Source organism: Hermetia illucens, chromosome 1, assembly GCF_905115235.1.
Source record: "Hermetia illucens chromosome 1, iHerIll2.2.curated.20191125, whole genome shotgun sequence".
NCBI classification, from domain to species: domain Eukaryota; kingdom Metazoa; phylum Arthropoda; class Insecta; order Diptera; family Stratiomyidae; genus Hermetia; species Hermetia illucens.
In genome coordinates this window covers 176,318,332-176,340,606 of record NC_051849.1, presented here as the reverse complement: position 1 = coordinate 176,340,606, position 22,275 = coordinate 176,318,332, and the positions used below count along the sequence as shown (strand labels likewise).

Sequence of the window (22,275 nt, the reverse complement as noted above, 5' to 3'; positions counted from 1 at the left end):
AGTGACACCCTTATCAAAGACTTGCAGTGGCATGTCATGGCATGTTTTCCAAACCTCGCGTAAGAATTGTATGAAGCTACCAGAAAGAAAACCGATGCGCTGGGTAACTAACAAATTTGATGAAGAAATGTTCAAGGAGGTACTTCTTGATGACGCATTATTATCGGGAAGCGCACAAGAAAAAGCTCTACAGGTCGCGGAAAAATTGCAGCGGGCATGCGACGCCTGTATGCCACGGCGTAGCGCTTTCCGAAGACAAAATCCCAATTTCTGGTGGAATTCAGAAATTGAGGAATGTCGGAAAAACTGCCTCAGAGCTAGGAGATGCTCTCAGCGCAGAAGAAATGAACCGGAATTCGTTGAGCTACACATGCAAGACAAGAACGCGAGGAAAAAATTGCAAGTAGTTATCACGAAGAGCAAATCCGAATATTTCAAGCGGATGTGTACTAAAGCAGATTCTGATCAATGGGGTGGCGCCTACAGGTCTGTAATGTCATCACTGAAAGGCAAGCGCTCCCCACCGATTACCTGTCCTAAATTACTACAAAACATAGTGGATATTCTCTTCCCAGAGGATGTGAATTACACAAATCTGCCTAAGGCGCTGGAAACCCCGACAAAATTCCTGTAGTGGTAGAAGAGGAAATTTTTGATATAGCAAGGAAATTCGCTGAAAATAAGACCCCAGGGCCAGATGGAATCCCGAATATCGCCCTGAAAGTGGCAGCCAGGACAGCACCAGGTATGTTTGCCAAAGTTTTTACGGCATGCCTTAGAGAAGGAGAATTCCCCGAGCAATGGGAGCTGCAAAAGTTGATACTTAATCCGAAGCCAGCCCCTCCACATATCGACCGAGATGTTTTGTCAATACCATTGGTAAGCTATTTGAACGAGTATTATACAACAGGCTGCTCGGTGTTTCGAAAAGGAAGGAGGCCTATCCGACAAGCAATTGGGGTTTCGTAAGGGGAAATCAACCGTCGATGCAATCAACATGGTGACTGGCCTGGCTCGGGCTGCAATACAATATGATAAATGCTGCGCAGTGGTGACACTCGATGTAAGAAATGCATTCAACACTGCAAAAGTGGACGAAAATCGTTGAGGCTCTAACCAAACTATAGGCTCCGTAGTACATTGTACGCATCTTTGTTGCATTTCTTCTTGAAAGAAGATTAAATTGCGACCCGGACGATGGCTGAAATTATTACCAATCGGGGAGTCTATTGTACTTCGACGGCAACTAGCACGGCGGGAATCCATCGCAGAATGGCAGAAGAGATGGAACGAGGCGCAAACTGGCCGTTGGGCCTACCATATCATTCCATACATTCGAAGATGGATTGAAATGAGCCACGGGGAACTAAACTAAGAACTAATACAGTTTTTAAGTGGACATGGAGGTTATCGGGCTTATCTATATCGATTTGGACACGACGAGTCACCATGCTGCCCAAGATGTGGCAACTTGGCTGAGAATGCGGAGCATGTTGTATTTGAGTGCCCTAAGCTTACAGCACACCGAACTAGGCTGGAGGCGATCGCAGACAGGCGCTTAACACCTTGAAATATAGTGGAGTTTATGTTGGAATCAACGGAGGCTTCGAATCAAGTGGTAATTGAGCAGGAAATGATTCATCAACAGCTAAGGCATGAAGAACTGCGTAGAAAGCAAGAAAGGGAGCGAACAATAATGAGCCGCAATTTAGAACTGATCCAGCCCGGCGGTGCAAAGCCTATAGCAGTCCCTTGGGGATAGTGGAAGAAGAAGGAGGTGGTCTTAGTGAATAGGAGTCTCACATAACAGCATGGCAGGAGCTAGCAGTAGGTTTTGAACCTTTCCACCTTCTAACGATGAAAAAAAAACGACAGACAAACAGACATTGAACCGATTTTAATAAGGTTTTGTTTTGCAAACATAGAATAGAAGAATGCTATGTGAAAACATAAGTAAGTCAAATTCCGAAAAATGTCAAAAATTTCCCCCGGTATCCAAGGCTCACTCCAAAATGCCTAAAATATCGTACAAAAGTTCAATATTTCACCTCAGTTACCTCAGACACAAACATCAAACTTTATATAAAAAAACTTGACATGTTACGGCGAACAGAGCGAAAAAGTCGAAAAAAAGATGCTAAGCGAAACGTGCCCATTCTCATTCAGACCGGGAAATTTGAATTTGAAAATGGGGATTGGTATGAAGGTGAATATGCGATGGACTCAAAATCAAACACGATATTTCGTCAAGGTGCAGGCACATATACGACAGCTGAAGGACACGTATATGAAGGAAAATGGCTCAATGACAAGCTTGTAATTAAGGCAAAAGTAAAATTCCCGACAAATGCGTATTTTGAGGGTGCTATGGACGAGACGCCGACTTACACGATAGGAACTTATACGTTTTGTGACCGTTGCGAAATAACCGGTGATTTCAAGAAACTTTTTAATGAAGGTAAAAATGCTGCGACCTTTACGGATCCAGGAGGTAATGCTTGGGATATTAAACTTCGGGATGGCCACTTGGAGTTGATGTACCCGTGGGACTGGAAGCAATCAATACTGAAATCGGGTGAGGATAGTTGCGTTGAGGACTGAATTTTGGAATGTAATAATTCGCCTTTTTAATATTAGCATGTAATTTCAATTTTTTGAAGCGTTACTCAGGCAATATACTGCGAAAAATATAGTTTCTTTCATTGATATTTATTTTAATGATTTTTGTTGCAGATTGGATTATAGCTAGAAGTTGGTGACGGACACAGAACTGCCCTAAGTTGCGTGAACACTTGGCTTGGGCGGACGATAGCGGGTAAAAAAATAGATCGGACTGGTTTATCCTGGCTTTTAGCGTGGATATAATTCAATGCATAAGATACCCTTCCAATCCAGTGCTGGTCATGGCTTCCTTGAATGCCTAGGTACTAACGTTGTTGAATGCTCTCTCTACAGTATATCCAAGAAAGTAGCTATAGTGTACTGCTTGTACTGCAGTGACCACTCAACCGTGCAAATTATCTCGTGGAGAGTAGTTTCTGTGGTTTTGCCTTTGAGGTAGGCATGCTGGGGGATAGAGAAAGGCGTTATTTCCATAATCACCTTGAGGTGGATGTCCAGGACGCGCTGTAGGATCTCGAACACGAAACAGGTGGGGTTGATTGGTCGAAAGTCCTTCGGGGACTCATGGCCGCGACTGCCCGCTTTCGCCATGAAAACCACTTGTGCGGGTCTCTAAGAATGTGGTGCTTATCCGCTCCGTTTCCTTCTCCTTCCGTAGCAAGACGGACATTATGCCATTTGGACTCGGAGATTTATATGCGGAGAAGCTGTTTATAGCCTAGCCGATCTTATCCTCGGTAATTACCGATTTGATAGGCTCGCACGGTTATCAAACTTCCTCCAGTCGATCCTCTTAGGGTCTCTGCAGTGTTTGAAGATCTCGACTGAAAAGTATCCAATTATCTGAGAATCCCATTGTCGGTTAGTAGGTGCGAATGCTTTCATTGGCGTCGCAATCTATTAACAGGTTGGTCTTCTTTAGTACTATGATGGTTGTCAAATGTTGTAGTTCTTCTGGCGGAGCTGAACGGTATTGAGCCATGTAATCCGCGAAAATGTACACGTTCTCTGTTCCCGCATGCTCCAGTCTGATCACGACTAGGTCGCTGGAATTTAGGCCCGGACGCAAAAAAGTGTGCAGACTCTTCCTCGCGAGGATACATGCTCTAGGTCTATCCTGATCAGCGTCTTTTGTGCTGTGGAATAAATTATAATATTTGCTTTGAAGCCCTTTGATGATTCAGTCGCCTCCGACCCAAGGCTCCTGTATAAGTGTGATGTCGATATCTTCCTCTAGGAGGAAGACAAGCAGATTAGCCGGGGCGCCCTTCGAGTGCTGTAAATTTATCTGCCTTACCCTTAGCATGATCTGCTTGCGCGGAGGGTTCGTCGTCGGACCGTCGTTCCTCATCTTCTCCAACAGCTTGTTGCCGGCGTCTCCGTCTCCGTTTATACGGAGCAGAAAATGTTGGCTGTTTGCCTGGGGTTCCTCCTCTTTGTTAACTACCTAGTCAGCCATGGGAATCTTGGGCAACCAGATGCAAGCGACCGGTCTCCTGTGAATTTTGTTCGACGGGATGACTTTGAGGTTTACAACCTTCTAAGTGTCCCTGAACTTAGCGACGCACGAACCGAAAAAGTCCCTGGAGAATTGGTCCTCGCAAGCTATACTGTGGAACCCACGGACCACTTGAGAAGGATCAAGCGGGGGATGGATCTCGTGTGTTCGTCCTTGGTATCCAGGAAATGCTCAATGATTATCTCTGACAGCCTCACCTCCGTGGTGGTTTTGCAGTTCATGGCTCGTCGGCTGGCTGTTGTTACTTACTTTTTTCCAGAGGTTTCTTGGTGTCCGAGCCCACTTTGCTCCTTGTCTTGAGATTAATTGCGTTTGAGAACGGTGGATTTCGCCATCTGCTCGTCTGCCAGGCTTTTGATGTTATATTCTTGAACAATGGCCTGGGATTTAGCCAGGTTCTTTTCATCTCGCTCGTCGACAGTACCGGCCTCCTTATACGTTGCAATCTTGCTAAGAATATGCATGACCTTCTGGTGCTGGCTCTTGAGCAGGACTCCAGTGGACCTTTGCTCTTTAGCCGGATTTCGGAGCTCGACGTTCTTGTCGGTCTTTACTTTTGAATCCTAGCTGTAAGGAACTTTCACAAAGGAAAGAATGGAAGGAAGTATGATTAGGAACAGTGGGAAGGCTCAAAGTAGAAATCAAGGGGCACAACCTCATATCGAACCCAGCTGTAAACGCGGATGCTAAAGTTCTTCGGTTATCTAAAATATTTCCGCCAAAGGGCGACCAATGCTAATAGCATCACTAGTAAGAATGTTGAAAAAAAATCTGTGTACCAGGACCTTATCTCGAGTTGATAGTTGGAATGTTGCTTTATTGTCTTTCGTATTCGCAGAGCCACTTTGAGAAGCTCGCTATATCGACACGAAATTAATTCGGTTTATCGTCTGATGGTTCGAATTTGAGAGAAAGCAGTTTGTAGGACGTGACAAAGGAGATATAGTGCTTGAAAATTATATATCTGCAATTTTGAAAATTCGAGATGAGTTATTGGAGGAGGAAACGGTTTTTACATCATGGTCCAAACAAAAAGATAGAGGAGTTTGTTTGGATTGTCTGCGTGAGTTCAAGGATGTTGGCCAAGAAGAGTGAAAACAACGCAAATAGAATGGAAGCCTGAGAGGTCTGAAGTAAGCAAATGACAGTTGCTGCTGAATTCGGGATTGCCGCAGTTAGGCCGTAGAAATTCAGGTGGGAAATCAGGATAATTGCTATTTCACGAACGGGTCCGTATTGTAGGAAGCTTTTTGTATATCAAGAAGATAAGTTCTTGTATGTATTTTGTACCCAACTTTCGACTGCAAGGCTTGGATAGTGCAGTTTTTAGCGCAGTATTGGTAGGCCTTTATATTGATAGTTTGTTTGAAGATCTTGGCAGAGGTTGATTGATGGGGATAAGTCTGCAGTTCTAAGATCGTGTGAAATGAAGATGATTTCCGAGATCCTACAGCTTGTAGATAGCGGTTATTTGACAATGAGTTTGAAAGAATATAGGGAAGGTGCTCGGTTTTTTTTTCGAGGATTAAAGGCGGATTCTGTTTAGCCTGGTCCACTTTTTAGTTCTGTTTGGCCCATGAAAGTTGCGGCAGTTTCATTCTTTCTAAAGCCTGTTTCTATGCCATATGCTGAGAATTAGAAGGCCATAATTAATTCAGGTTTCAAATTCGTAGTTTAATATATGCAGTCAGGTGCAAAAAGTGACGAATATCTCTTTTTCAGTCAGGAATATGCCCTAGGGTTGTAAGGGCTAGTAGCATTGTAGGAGCCCCTTTAAAATTGAGCGCTCTGTACAAATTTGGATTTGGCTAAATATCGGACAGCAATTTTTGCGGTAGCTAGTATATAAGGTGAAGGTTTCCTCTCGAGTTTACGTATCGATATTAGATGCTTTTTCGGGAAACTCCACTACGGAGAATTCAAGTTTCTAGATAGTCTTCGCCCCCTTTTCTCGTCGTAGACATATGTACGTTTGTCGAATGTTTTTTGAGTATCATTATTTAGCGAATGGTATAATGCACCGAGCTTTGGTATTGTATCAGGTGGACTTGGAATAATCTGGATTTGAGAGATTGATTAATGACTCGCTATTTGTTGTTGCTCAAATCAAGTATTAAAGATCGCTGGTACTTCCAATAACCATACTGCCGGAAGCTGCCTGCGTTGGGCATTATGTAGACCTTACTGTTTATATTAAAGGTTGAAAGAACCTTGGTTAAGTGGAAGATGCTTCATGCGGTGGGATAAGTGGTTAGTTAGCGGTAGAGTCGGCTGTCGTTATTGTTATCAGGAGTTTTTCGTGAAGTCCTTTCTTATTATCAGGGATAAGGGTCTGCCAGCTAAACAAGGGTGATCCCCATAAGAGGATCATATAATGATGACATCATTGAAATCAAGAAATTAGTTTGGAAAGGAACAGGTCCATATTGAGGCAGTGGTAACCCGGACAATTCGAGACAGTTTGATCGTGAACAACAAGGAATACCAGGTTGTTCAATAAGTTTTGCGGTTCGATAAAAAAAAACACAATTTTATGGTTTGAAATACACTTTATAATTCAGTATAGTTTCTGCGGACATCAATACACTTAGTCTAACGAGATTCCAATTTATGAATTCCATTTCTGAAGTGAGAATCTGGATGGGTTGCAAAATGCGCTTCCACAGCTGTTATGACCTCACCATTTGATGAGAAACGCTTTCCACGCATGACTTTTTTTAGCTCTGGAATCAGACAGGGGAAATCTGCTAAATATGCTGCATGCTCCAACAATTTGGAATTTACCCATTGTCAAAATATTGTTACGACATAATGGATTGTCCTGCTGAAAAATGATTTTTTTCTTCGGCAAACCGGGTCTTTTTACACGATTTTTTCCTTCAGCTTTGTGCAAAAGATTACAATGATATTGAGAATTTGTTGTTTTATCAGTAAGTATTTCACAAACAAAATTCCTTTCGCATCCTAAAAAACTCATGCTAACACTTTCTTGGTCGATTTCTGGACCCGAACCCGTTTTGGAGCCAAAGCAGGTTCACACCACTCTTTAGCCTATTGTTTTGATTCGGAATCATGGTGATACCGCCAAGTCTCATTCATAGTGACAAATCGATGCACAAAATCCACTTTATCCTCTCGAAAATACTCTAAATGTTGCCGAGAAAATCGCATTCGAATGTGTTGTTCCATTGTTAGCGAATGCACACAGCTTTCGAAAACCCAATACTTCGGTCAAAATATTGCTTACACAGCCCAATGAGATGTCAAGGGTTTCTACTAAATCTCTTTAAGTCACTCGATGATATTCCAATACCGTATGTAATTTTTTTACAATTTCTGATGTTGTTGCTGTCTTTGGAGGGCATCGACGTGGATCGTCTTCAACGCTTGTACTAAACGTTAAAATTTAGTAACCTATCTTTCTACTGTATTAATTGAAGGTGAGGGTCATTATATACTTTCAACATTCGTTCATAAAACTCCGCCATACTATTAACATAGTATGTTGGTCCCAAGCCCAGGTAAAGGAGGACGGTTTGAGGCAACGTACTCTGCACTATCCTCAGCAAAACAAAAATAAAATGCTGAGATCAGAGAAAGAGATAAATCGAGTATAGTTTGAGTTATTCTACTATGCTGAATCCTACCTGATTTCACTTGGTGACAGGCCCCGCGACAGGTCGACCAAGAAAATGCATACAATGTCGTTACAAACATGATGATCGGATTGAGTCATAAGCATCGGAGAAATGCTAGGGAGTCCACCTCAGTCAACGCGGCAGGACGGACCCCGGTCCTGTCGAGAAATGGGCAAGGGTTCTTGACGCATGGACGGCGTCAGGACGTAAGCAAGTTAGTCCGAACACAACGAGCAAAACAAATACGTGTCTGCACGCTAAATGTTGGTACACTTACTGGAAAGACCGAGGAACTCGCAAGAGCCCTTCGGAAAAGGCGCATTGATATCTGCGCTCTGCAAGAAACCTGACGGTCTGGTGCCAAAAGCTGCGACATTGTACATGAACGCGGTAAAAATGGCTATAAACTCTATTTTGGTAGCCCACACACTTAATATGGTATTGGTATTGTCATCTCAGAGGGTTTCCGTGATGCCATTAAAGAAGTCGAACGATTTGCTGATCAGCTGATGAAGCTTACCATTATATAAGCTGATCGCACTATCCACTCCTTCACCGCGTATGCACCACAGATAGGTCGACCTGATGTCGAGAAAGACTCCTTCTGGCAACTTCTCGATGAAAAGACTTGTCACGTGCCTGCTGACGACTATATAATCATTGCCGGCGACCTTAATGGTCATGTGGGTGAAAAGGCAGACGGTAACAGGTGCTATGGAGGAAAGGGGTTCGGAACGCGCAATGAGGGTGGCGAGCGTATAATACCCATGATACCCATGACCTTGTACTTATGAATACATGGTTCATCAAACGATTGTCTCATCTTCCTACATTTTATAGTGGGAACAGCAAAACGCAAATCGACTATATTCTCATAAGACCCCAACATTTTACCACTGTCACTGATTGCAAAGTTGTTCCCTATAAGACCATCATACCTCAACATCGGCCGTTGATTGCCGTCCTGCGAATTAAGCCACCGATAAAACAGCGTGAGGAATACACTGGCCCGCGACGCATTAAATGGTGGCGATTCGGTGAGAAGAAAGAAGAAACGATCTCACTCACGATCCACAAAGCGGGCTCTGCAACTCTCGGGGTCACCAAGCCGGGTAAGCGGTACATCAACCGAGATACTTGGCTCTGGAATGATGATGTTGAAATGAAGGTCGGTGAAAAGAAACGCCTCTACTACAAATTTCTCGACGATAAAACACCTGCTGATTGGCAAATTTATAAGAATGCTAACCGTGAAAAAAAGAAAGTGTCACCCGAGCGAACCATTATAAAAATTTTTACGATAAACTGGAAACTCGGGATGGGGAGAGAGATCTATATCGACTTGCTAAAAGCCGTAATGAACGCACACAGGATATCGAACACTTCTGTTGCGTTAATGACAAGAACGGTACTTTGCTTACCAACCGTCGAGCCGCAACAGATAGATGGCGAGAATACTTCGAGCAGATTTCAACTGACGAATTTGCTCACCCTTCACTTCCACAATCACTGGACATTGGACATTTGGAGCAGTTCCATCTGTCAGCGCAACTTACTCAGTATAAACCAGCACCGCTGTGCTTGCATGGCTGGGCTCTGATTGTGGTTCCAAAATCAATCCGTGTCCGAAGAGGACCATGGGATTATGCCTTCACGGCAGGTATTCACGTTAAACCCCCAAGACTTTCATGTCAGCGCAACTGAAGGCAATAAAAAGAACGAAATCGGGGAAAGCCACAGGACCTGATGACATCGTATCTGAGCTCTGGAAAGCGAAGGGCTATAACCCAACACTGTGGCTCAGTGAATTCTTTAATCGGCTTATTCAGGAAGGAAGAACATCATCTGACTGGCAAGAAAGTACCACTGTTCCAATATGAAAAAAGAAAGGTAGTCTAGCAGAATGTTCAAATTACCGTCGAATCCTGATTTTTGAACGCATTCTTCACAACCGTATTCCCGAAATAGTTGAAATAATCGTGAATCAAGCCGGATTTGTCAAAAACTGCGGAACTACTGACGCAATACACGCTGCGCGGTTACTCATGGAGAAACACTGTGAGAAGCATCGCCCTCTTTACATTGCCTTTCTGGATCTAGAGAAAGCGTTTGACTCTGTGCCACACGAACTCATCTGGTATGCTTTACGACAACACTTAGTATCAGAAGAACTCGTGCGCTGGGTTCAATTGCTCTACCACGATCCGAAAAGTAAAGTTCGAAGTATGGAAGGTGTATCAAAACCGCTTCGGGCCTCTGTTGTGTTCATTAAGGAAGCGCCCTCTCACCACTCCTCTTTGTTCTTGTTATGAAAACGGTCACACGGGTTATCCAACGTCCAGCGCCTTATACACTGCTTTATGCAGATGGTATTTTCCTAGCATCTCCTATAAAAAATGATCTCGAACAACTTGTCCAAAAATGGAATGATCGTCACATGCAACACGGTCTCAGATTGAATTTAAACAAAACTGAATTTTTGGCGACCGATCCCCAAGAAACAGGCAAAATCACTGTCAGCGGTAGTGATCTGCCCAGAACTGAGCGATTTAAATACCTCGGGTCAACGCTATCAGCCAATGGAGAACTGCGTTATGAAATTGCTTTACGCATTAACGCAACCTGGATGAAGTGGCGTTCCACAACTGGTGTTCTTTGTGATCGACGTATCAACGAACGTCTCAAATCTAAAATTTACCTCAATGTCGTTCACCCTGTCGCTCTCTATGGTTCTGAGTGCTGTCCGACTATAAAAGACAATGAACGGCGTCTTGCGGTAATGCAGACGAAGATGTTACGTTGGACTAGTGGCGTCACACGTTTAGATCACATCCGAAATGAGGATATCCGCGATCGTTATGGGGTTGCACCGATCGTGGAAAAGTTGCGAGAGAGGCGTCTTCGATGGTATGGTCACGCAATTCGTGCAAATGAGAATTCACTTGCCAAGATTGGTCTGAACATCGAAGTTGATGGTAAACGACCAAAAGGCAGACCTAAACAACGGTGGCTTGATACGCTGGATGGTGATTTGCAAGCCTTGAAATTGCACCCAGATCAGGCATTCGTTAGAGCCAAATGACGAAACCGATCACGACGAGCCGACCCCGCTTGTGAACGGGACAAAGGCTGAAGAAAAACAAGAAGAATATTCGTTCATAAATTTCCTTTGCTTTTAAACCTTCCAAAAATTAAAATTCAATTACTGCACGATACTTGATTTTCTCCATTGTAAAAGATACTGTGACATGTCGATACTAAATGGATTGTAAACAAAGAACGAATTGACAGATTGAAATGAAACTTCAAATAAGTTCAGATGAAGAGTGTACCAGCATCACAAAAAAAAATGTAGGCTAGTAGCAACGCCCTCTCTTATCGAACAGTAAAATTTATTGAACAACCTAGTGTGTCTGAGACAGGTGAGATGCTTTCGACAGGGTATGATAAACTTGATTATGGATGGAGTCTGTCAGTTTGGAAATAAATAGAATTGAGGAAGAAAGCTTTATTGTATTTTAAGTTTATTTTCTCTGGGAAGCAGTTCTCCGGAAGTTCGACTGTCTGTAGAGGTAATGTTTAATTCAACGATTCTAGCACCTGTAATTGGATATCAGCGCATTGATAACTATGTTGGAAAAACTTACAACTACAAGGTTACTTAGTGAAAGCTTAAGGTTCGATTCACGCTATGTACGGTAGGTTTCGTCATCAATTCGTCAGTCAATTTAGGTGTATTCTTCAAGGTTTGGCTGACAGAAAAACTCATTCTTGATGTTGATCGAGGAGTACAATGTATATGAGTCCGGCCTTTTCATAATTTTTATTTAACCAAAGTATGGGTCCTAGTAATTTCTAAATAGGTAAAGTAGTGCCTTTTAGTTTTTGATGCTAATCGTGATTAATTGTACAATGATATTCAGGCGGAACTAGGCTTTTCTGATATAGGCAGTGCTTTTTCACGATCTAATTTGAGAGGCGCATTTTTAAAGAACCGTTCAGCTAGCAGCCTACAGCTCCCTCAATTTAACCGAAATTGGGCCAGTTGTAGGCGAAGCGGAGGCATTTATCCTTTAACTATAATAATGGAGTGTGCGTAATTGTAGAGGGCGGCTACGTCAAACAGCTTTGAAAATTCACAGGAAGATTCTTGAAGTATTTATTTTTTTGAAAATAGTGGAAATATATATACGATTTTCAACCTGCTTAATCGTCGATTGTTTGGAATATATCCTTTTTAACGAGAATTTCTTTTTAACCCAAGAACCTATCCGTATATTGCATTTCTGCGAGCCATTACTTCACAAAAAGGCGATGCCGCCTTTATTATCGATTGTTTTCGATGATATGGAGATGGCTTAGAATGATTCGCTCAAATGAAGATTCGTTTCATTATGAAAACAATGCAATCATTAGAAGACATCACGGGTATAATCGCAACGATCGCAGATCATGCACCCTCCAATTCTTTGATTCTTCTTCCTGAATGGGACGATTGCGATGAATACTTGATGCTGCCAGACCTTTGGTTCGGGGGATCATCATCTCATAATTTGCAGAGATTCCTTCTTCGGTAATGCCATCCTAGAACAGTACTTTGAGAAGTGTTGTCGCTTTTAATTTGACTAAGGATGAATTGTTGCGAATGAAGGACTTCATCTCGCTCAAATGCTCATACAATATTTACAGGATGAGCATCTACAAGTCATTTTAGCGGTAAACAGATAATACTAAGAAGTTCATGTTAAGCTGGTGTTAGAGCTAAAGAGGGATTTTCGTCTGAATTGGTTTTCTAGCTTCGGTCTTAGGTTAATTTCAAGGAAGCTGAAGGGAATAGAAGAGGTTGATTTCATAAGTTTATGACTGAACATCTATTGGAAAACCTCCATGCTCCTGCTCTGTAATTTATATGCTTCCACTCTTCGTTCACCTTACATTTATTTTAGATCATATTTTCCCATGAAAGTACTGAAATGCGCTAAGACGTTTCGTTTAGAATCTTCAGTTTTAGATACTCGTATTAAGATAGTAACACTGTCCCTGCACAATTATGGGCACTTAAACTTTTGAATGGATCGACGCACCCATTGTTACAAAATCTACTACGGCACCAGCTTCGAGTTCAGTATTGTCTCAATATTATTGTCCGGTAATTCATAAATGGTTTCATCACATCGATTCGAATACAGTATGAAGAGGAGAAGATGGAGACGTTTTAGCGGTTGCCTTTCCGAAAGGTGGTATAGACTTCATTACTTCCTTTATTATGGTTTCAAGGGGTGGCGAACTTGACTCTCGGTCCCCAACCAGTAAGGAAGGATAAAGTTCTCTAATTTTTACTGGAAATTGATAGCATTTAATAGACTATTATGTAGTGTGAGGACGGTATTGAATGGATTAAATCACAGATGGTATTGCGCTCAGAGAAAAAGACGATAATAAGGAAAACCGCATTTCAAATATAATTTTTAGGAGAAATGTTTATGATTGTTGTGGTTTTGTGATCTCCTTCATTACAACATTTCATTCAGTCAATGGTCACGAAGAAATATATCCCATTTTTCATTGTATTCGATATTATCTTGCAGTGACCACAAATTTGCATAATAAAGGTGGGTGGGAAGGGGGAGTGGAAGTTTATATATTTGAAATTTCACAGTCGAGTCTCGTTTGAAGTTTGTTGGATTGATTTGATATTCTGTGGGCATTTAGAGTTTTTATTTTATATATATACACCCCATGATAAAATTTCACACTTGGTGAGGGTTATGGGTTTATATTCGGTGCAAGGGTGGACTAAGTTTCCTGACTTAGAGCTTCCAATGAGTATTTACCATATGTTGACTGCATCTGGCGTTTTGTATTTTCAAAAACTTTCCAGGGGAAAAAGGTTGCACAATATCACGAGATTTGTATGTTACTTGTGAATTGCTATTTTCAAGTATTATTGAAAATTTAAAGTTCCGAGGAAGCACTTCGAAATGAAAGAACGGTTAAAATCCGCCATTTAGATCCAACGTTCAAAACCAAATGTTGCAGCCTTGATTCTAGCCATCTTCTGCTTTCTAGCTTTTCTGCCTTCAGGTTACCCGCACTATGAAGGTCTCATTTTGTACAATACTTTCATTCATTGAATCAATTTTCCTGCCTTTATATAGGACGGTAAAAAAACTTTTCCATGCTTTTTTACACTTTTTTTCAATCATTGCTTAAAGAACACAGAAATGGATTTTTTTTCCTTTCTGATCGATGGGCTGTCTGTCAGGTTGAGAAACCCTTAATTCCGTTCTCGTACATTTCAGTTGTAGAAATCTATAAACTTTTCAGCGTTGTTGCTTCCCAAGCCAGAATCCAACTTCCCCAACAGGCACCCATCACTATCACAATGTCTTCGACGGCGTGATCTCATTCTGTTTCAGGGTAAGATTGCATAATTTGGCAAGTTCTTACACGGTCTCCTTGCGGTGGCCGCTGGAAACCATCTTCAGACGGGTCTAGAGTGTGTACAGCCGGGCTGGAAGTAGACTCATCCGACTGACGAGGATTTGTTTGCTTCCTCGTCTTATGATAGGGGCAAGAAGATCTGGATCTTTAATGTGTGAACTTTGAATACCTTGCACACCTTCAGTTTCAAATAGGACTCTTACCCTGGTGGTCGGGCTAGCCAGGACATCAAATTAAAGAACAAAAAGAAAAACCGGACGACAGAAGAAGAAGTGGTGATGCCAGGCACATTATCCGAGGACGAACTGCAGGTATCCAGTCAAGAGATAGTAGCTGTTGAAAGCAGTGCAGTCAGTGCCAGTTGGATTGGTGGATTGGTGGTTTCTAGCGTGGGATCTGCTGTCGTTGAGCTGGGTGTAGCAGGTGCCATCCATATTATCCGAAATCGTGGACGTCGGGGGTCCTCTCAAAAGTAAGGGCTGACAAGAATCGCAATCGATCTCTAGATGAGGTTGAACACTAGCACAAGCCAAGTTGAGTGTGCAACAGCTCGGATGCCTAGCACTACTGTAAACAGGTAAGCGGCAACAGCCGACCGACGAGACACCAACTGCAAAATTTTTGAGCAACGTGGTCACTTGCATGTGGTCCTGGCGGATGGCAATTCCACTAACGACAAACTAGCGCCAGAGGTGTGGACCAGTGCTGAGGGCAGATTGTTGGAAATGCTCATTGAGCATCTCATGGATAGCAAAAGCAAACAGGGGTGATTCATCCCTTGCTTCGATTCCTCTCAAGTGGTCTATGGCTTTTATGTTATAGGATGCAAGGATCAATTCTCTTCGGACTTTTTCGATTCGTGGGTCGCTAAGATCATCAGGATTCCCATGTACGACTGAGTGGTTATCAAGGAGGAGGAATCCCTGGTCAAGAGCCAACCTTTTCTGCTCGGTATAAATGGAGAGTGTCTGAAGGCGGTTCAGAATCAGGGACACAGTCGACACCGTCAACGAGCTTTTGGAGGAGATGAAGATCGATTGCCTGTCGGGGATTGGCGAACCTCCACGCAAGTTGATCCTCCCGAATTGCCTTTCCTCTAATCTGCGACATTGACGTCGTGCGTACAGGAGCCCTGGATAGAAGACGGCGAATCATCAAAGGGTGTTTGGAGTAATTATAACTTGCTTGTGCCTTTTGCTAGTATTATGTATTAACCTATCAAAAACCGCTACAATCCATATTGGACCAGGGCTTTCAAGTATGTTAGAGCACTTCATTCAAGACCACAATGGTGCACTACAGTGCACTGTAGGAGGCAATGCTGCCAGCATTGTGCTCGCCCGAGATTATCACCCTGATTTGACTTAGGTACTCATTTACAGCAGAGTCGACTGGTATCCGACATCCATTCACGAGAGCAAATCCCTCAGTTTAATTTGAACCTCGACACGACAGCCCAGCGCTGTAACCACTTAATCCATTCGGACCCAAAAAAGCAAAAGCATGTCTTAATTATTTCAAATAATTTAATCGCTGGAAACACCCCACAATTACACTTAGACTTCAAAGGATTCCAAACCAATTATTATAATTTATTCCACAGAACAAGAAATACTGATCCAAATGTAAATATAGAATGTATCCCCGCCTGGAACAGCCTGCACCTTATTCTGTGTTCAAACCTGAGTTTCAGTGACCTAGTCGTGGGCAAACTGAAGCGTGTGGGAGTGGAGAACATGAACATTTCCTTGGCTTACATGACTCACGACTAATCAGTTCCATCAGAAGAACTGCAACATTTGACGTCCACCATCGCAGGAAAGAACGCCAACGATGATCGCAGTCTATCAAAGGCTGAGATCATCGCTTGGAAATCAGTGAAAGAGGTTAATCATTCTTCGATTTTATTAGTAACGCAAGTCTATTGGTGTGCAACAGGCGCAGTACACCAACTTTCCGTTTTCCCAGCTGCGAGAACTGTGACAGTTGGGAGGAGGTTTTTGATATCATCGTACTAACCGACAATGGGATTCTTAAGGTGGAGAACTGGAGAATGTTTGACCAGATAACAGTTAGATGCTTTTCAGCCTAGATCTCGCTGCAGAGACCTCAGGAGAATCGGTTGGAGGAAGTTTGGTCAAGTTATCAAGAACAAACGAAAGACTGATGAAAAGGAATCAAAAGTGGGGACTCTGGAAAGATATTCGAAACCGCCTTTAAAGTCTCGTGGCATGCTAAATACTTAAGAAGACATTGCCACTGTGGTGGAATGAAAAGCTGCTCAGTCAGAGCCTGCTACAGGCACAAATATTAGCAGTCATACAAGGACTGCCACAAGAAGTACAAGTCGGCCATCAAGGCCGCCACTATGGACTATTGTTAGAACATTAAAAGCACCAGGTGATTCGCGAGGCTAAGTAAGTTTCTGTCCAAGGAACACAGGAGCCCATTTTTGCCTAAAAAGTCAGAAGACTCCTGGAGAGAATCTTCTGGTGAAGCCATGGAGCTCTTGGTTCAGACGCCCTTCCCCTCCAGCAAGGAAAACTGCTAGTGGTGTGAGACTACTAATTCGGTAATTATAATAATAATCGTTGGCGCAACAATCCATATTGGATCAGGGCCTTGAAGTGTGTTCGAGCACTTCATCCAAGACTGTAACGGTACACTACAGTACACTGTAGAAGGCAATGTGGTCAGTATTGCGCTCGCCCGCGATTATTCCCCTGATTTGACTCAGGTACTCATTCACAGGTGAGTCGACTGGTATCCGACGTCCAGTCACGATACAAATCCCACTGCCACCAGCGAGATTTGAACCGCGGCCTTCCGTATGACAACCCACAGCTTTAACCACTGAGCTATTCGGACACTTTTGGTAATTGCCGATAATAAAATTGGCTGGCCCAGATGGCATAATGCTAGCCATGCTAGAAAAGTAGTAAGAAAAGGTTAGGTCGTGGTTTACCGACATTCACCAGAGTTGTATCTCCGAGCGCGTAATTTTCATACCGAAAGCGGGCACGTACGGCCATGCGACCGTGAAGGACTTTCGACTAGTCATCCTGGCCTGTTCAGTGTTGCGAAAGGTGTGCCTGCGGGCGCGAAATGCGGACTCGGAATAAATTCAACTAAAATGGAACTAATGCTATTCACTACCAATACAAGGGGACAAGAATTCCACTTCCGGCGACTAAATGAACAAAGATTGGCTCTTCCCTCCAATGTATCTGGGTGTAAACCTGCATCCCAGGCTAAAGTGAAACACATGAGGATAAGTTTTAAATCGCAAAACGCCCTCTGTAGAGATCAGAATGTTAATATCATCAACGACGCGAGTCAAATAAAAGCAAGATGGGTCCAGCATTTTCAAGACCTCTTGAATCCAACAGCGACAAATTTCCACTCCTTTGTCATACCGAATGATCCAAATGGGGAAGAAGTGTTTCCACTCCCAACTTTGTAGTAGAGGCAGCTTTGTTTAAATTAAAATCACATAAAATTCCCGGAATCGATGGCATCCCAGCCGAGCTCTTAAAAGAAGGGGGAACAGAGTTCATCAGTCGAATCTCCAAACTAATCTCAGAATCTGGACAACCGAATAAATACTTGATATCTGGAGGAAACTGTAATTTGGCCAGCGTCTAAAAAGTTTGATCGTCTACGTTGTGAAAACTATAAGGAGATCTTATTGCCGTGCATATGCTACGAGGTGCTGACGAATATAATCGAACCACGGCTAAGAGAGTATACAGATAACATCATCGGGAAATACCAAGGTGGCTTCAGATTCGAACGACCGACAATGGATCAGATATCCGCAGTTAAGTAGGTGCTTGAAAAGTGCTGGGAATATGGTATCGACTTCTGCCAGATGTAGCGTAATTCATTATGCTCTGTATAGAATAATGATCGAGCTAGGAATCCCACCGAAGTTAGTCCAGCTAGTGAAAGCCACAATGATTAACAGCGAAGGCCAGCTGAAAATCCAAAATGAAAATGATTGAAGTGTCTGTACGTCAGCAATGGGATGATTTCGTTGCCCCCCTCCTCCCCCCCCCCTTTCTTAATTTGGTGCCCGAATACATCGTCAGGAAGGTGGCTACAGTTGGTACCAGAGGTACGCTACTGATAAAATGCGCTCAACTAGTGACATACGCAGACGACGTGGATACGTTTGCCCGATCGATGCTTCGTAAGCAAGTGTTCGACCAATTCAACTTAGCAGGAAATGAAGTCGGGCTCAGGGCCAAGGAATCCAAAACGAAATATATGACTGAAGTTCGAAAGGCGGCTGCTATTATGCAGAATATTGCAATTAGCAGCATAATTTTGAACAGTTGGATCAATTCGTCCACTTAGCAGCCCAACTCTCAAAGAAAGGAAACGATAAACACGAAATCCAGAGGCAGATTACTACTACTCACAAAGCATTTTATGCACTCCTCCCCACAATGAGATCGAGAAAAGCGCACAGACGCAATAAGCTATGCATCTACAAGATATTAATTCGTCGGAAAGGCAGATCGATATCTTCGAGAGTGAAGTCTTCCGAAAGATTTTCGGAGTCGTAAAGGAAGGAGATGGTTGGCGAAATTGCAGTGTGCTGGCCACGTGGAAGGAATGCGAGGGGAGGGAAGGATTCTGAAACGAGTGCTGAAAGGCAGAGCCAATGGTAGTCTACCAAAAGGGAAGCCAAGAAAACGTTGGGAGGACTCAGTAGATGCAGGTTGAAGATCAATTCTGAGATTTTCTAACTGGAGGATCCTGTCCTTCGATCGAGATAATTGGAGGTGATGCTTCCAAGAGGCCAAGGCTCGATTTGGGCTGTAGCGCCATCCAAGAATTTACTTCGTTGGCCCGACGATTTTATAGGAATTCTTTTGCTACTTTTTTAAGGTTTTGTGTAAAACAACTAACCAATAATAGGTCGAGACTTTTAATGCCATTATTACGCGAAAGGGGATATTCTTACAAAATACGAGTATATGCATATATTACGTGTTAGGTACTAGTGGGACAAATATCCCCTCAAATGCATTTATGTAAGAAATGCATAAAACCTTTCATACTTGAAGCATCAAGTTTCCAGTTTCCCGACTTGTTTCTTTCTCTAGAGCGTTTTAGTGACGTTCGATTTCTTTTTATTTTGGTTTAAAGTATTCATTGGGAACATCTTCTCCCCGTGCACAGTAGTTCATACAAAGTCACAGTTTATCATATAGCTATGAATCAATAAGAAGGATTTCCCGAGTCTGATTAACAAATCTACAATAACCTCAAGAGGACCAGCAAACAAATATAGAATTAATGTAACGATGAATTAAACTAGCAAATATAATAGCAAAATATAAATAAATCAGAAATATGAAATTCATTTAGAATTTTCCTTTTTTCTTGAGGAACCTAATTCTTTTCATTACTTATATCTAAGGTTCACTTTTTGTTGGAAAATTCTCTTTCCTTTCACGTCCTCTGTCTCTTTCCTCTAGATAATTCTTATACTTTAATCAATATGGAGACTTTTTCGCATCTAGCGGTCGAAAGATTTTTTTCTTTTTGAATGCAATTACGCACAGAGTGACTCCGCAATGATACGTCGTCGGTTTACCAATTAAACACCTCTCCATTGTCAGAGAGCTAGCTTAAAACCGTTTGTCAGGGCTAGCCGCTGAACTCTCCTGTCTTGCAGAGCCTTCAAACTATGGAATTTTTTCCTCAATGGGAGGGGAGATGGGGAAAGGAACTGTCAGTTCTAAAACCCTCTGCAATCCGGCCCCTCCGCCGTCTTTGCAACGAAAGAACCCAAAGGTAATGCGAAATGCGGCTCCACCTGTCAACACTCTTCAGCATATCCTCGATAATGTTGTCTGGGGAGAGAATCCCTTCGTTTAAATAGAGCTGCTTACGAATCCCATCCCACCTTCCATGAGAAATTTGTGATGGGCGTCGTCCATGACTTGCGAAACACAATCTGGAGAACGTGCCTTTCCAATTTTGTGCTGGCAAGACTGAAAACCTCCATGCCTACTTGAGAGCTGGGTAAGGAAATAGTCAGTCTCAATATACTTCCGGTTTAGTCATGCACCTAAGTTGTCAATTGGCTGCGCAGTTCATCTGCTACTAGTGTCACTTTGCCAAGAGAGTTCCCAACCATCTGCGCGTCGTTCTTCATGAGCAACAGACTTCCTTGTTTCTTTTTCCTTTGCATTTGTATATGGCTTTTAAGTTCTTAGCAAGAAGGGCAACGGGAATCGCCACCGAGCTCGGCGGCGCTCGACGAACGGCATCCACGACTTGCATGACAACTGTGGTTCTCCCTGCTCTAAAACCTAACTGCCAATTGGATAAGTTTCCGGGAGCAGGTATCGCTTTTGCGACTCTACTTCTGATGAACTCTTCGAACACTTTCCTGGCAGTGCCAAGTATACATGCGATATGAAGGCTGGCTGGAAAGGGTGGCCTTTCTCTTTCCTGATCAGCGCAAGCGTTGCCACTTTTCAACGACAAGTGAAAGTGACGTCTTTCAGGCAAGCGAGCAATAGGTCTGGCCGATGTTGGAACACCAGCTTGTATACCTCTGCTGGGATACCATCGAGTCCTACCGCCTCCTTGTTTTTCATAGAGAGGACTGCCTTTTCCAATTTTTTGATAGAAAAAAGTTTGCAGTCCTCGGCGTTATCCGTGCGGCCGTCATTATCTAGTACGGGTTGCGCAGGGAATAGTGCCTGTACAATGGGGTTCATCTGCTCGGCCTTATTTTTCGGAATACCAGTATGTAACCGAGCCCTCACGGGTCCCCATTCACCTCGTCCACCAGATCTTTCCAGTAGCAAGCTTTGCTCCTGTTTATTGTGCTGCGGAGTTTCCTTCTGGCTGTTCATTATGGTACATGCCTCCTCCAGATCGTTTTGATTTTGTATTAAGCGGCACTCCTTCCGAAGCTCTGCAATTTCTGCCGTCTACCAATAATTAGATAGCTCGCCACGTCTCGATGGCCTTCTGGGCATGGAAACTCCGTAATGCGCCGTTATTAGGGAGGAATGAGTCCGAAGATGCAAGTCGTCATAAAATTTTCTGCCTCGATCATGGCTCCGGGCCCATGAGAGATCAGCTCCATGTTTCTGGTCGTTCTTTCGGATCGTGAGGCTTTGTACATAATTTGTGAGGGATTGTTCTGTCCATAAGATCCCTCCATCCTTCACATTCTCGAGCCTTGCTAGCATATAGGCATTCAAGCGCATGTTGTTATGTTGACGGGACATTTCAGGTGTTAAAGATTTAAACGGTCACCTTTTGTCACTCACACTTTCAGTTTTTGGAATAGTTTCGCCATTGCGCTTGACCATAGCCAACCTGGATATATAGTTTAGCTTATTTAACCATCAACGCAACATATCCACATGATTTAAGACGTAACGGTATGCTACAGGACTACGGTTTACTGTAGGAGGCAATGAGGTCAGCATTGCGCTCGCCGGTGATTTGACCCTGATTTAACTCAGGGCTCAGAGCTGTGTCGACTGGTATCCGTCATGCAGTCACGATACAAATCCCTCTGCCACCAATAATTTCATCCTTGGGGAAAAAACCTAGTTGAACATTTTGGTAGGTTGAATGCTAACCTACTTGCAGTTGAAGCTCTCTTAGGAAATTTCATTGAATAGTTTTTTCCCAAAGCAGAGACCAACCGCAATAAAATTGATGATTCCATTGCGATCGTGATGTGCAATTTTAACAAGAGGAAAATCGAATGCTATAATATGTGACGAAGGTAACAAAAGCTTTCAAATTTGAAGTTAATTTCTTTGTAACCGAACTTGTAATCCGTCAAACAAGGTGTGACTTTTCAAATAGCATTGCGTTCCATACACAGATAGTATCTGATGGAAGTCTGGATTAAAATCAACCTTATTTTCTAAGCAAACAAATTTTTCGGCATTCATGTATTAAAACACCATAAATGATGACTATCGAACATATTCAACCTATCATGTCAGAAAAGCATGCAAAATTATTGCTGAATGATTTATGGTTGTTTAGGCTTTATTAGCG

The 22,275-nt window shown here is 42.9% G+C and overlaps 1 protein-coding gene and 1 pseudogene across 1 annotated transcript; one reads left to right on the top strand and one right to left on the bottom strand.

Annotated features, from left to right (window-relative positions):
- The first annotated feature begins 2,097 nt into the window (after window positions 1-2,097).
- LOC119646841 (phosphatidylinositol 4-phosphate 5-kinase 5-like) lies at window positions 2,098-2,601 on the top strand. The gene has a single exon (XM_038047462.1). It carries the CDS (start codon window positions 2,098-2,100, stop codon window positions 2,599-2,601), a length of 504 nt encoding a protein of 167 aa, XP_037903390.1.
- A 4,591-nt stretch (window positions 2,602-7,192) lies between these two features.
- On the bottom strand, window positions 7,193-21,104 carry LOC119646830 (annotated as a pseudogene).
- Between the last annotated feature and the right edge of the window lie 1,171 nt (window positions 21,105-22,275).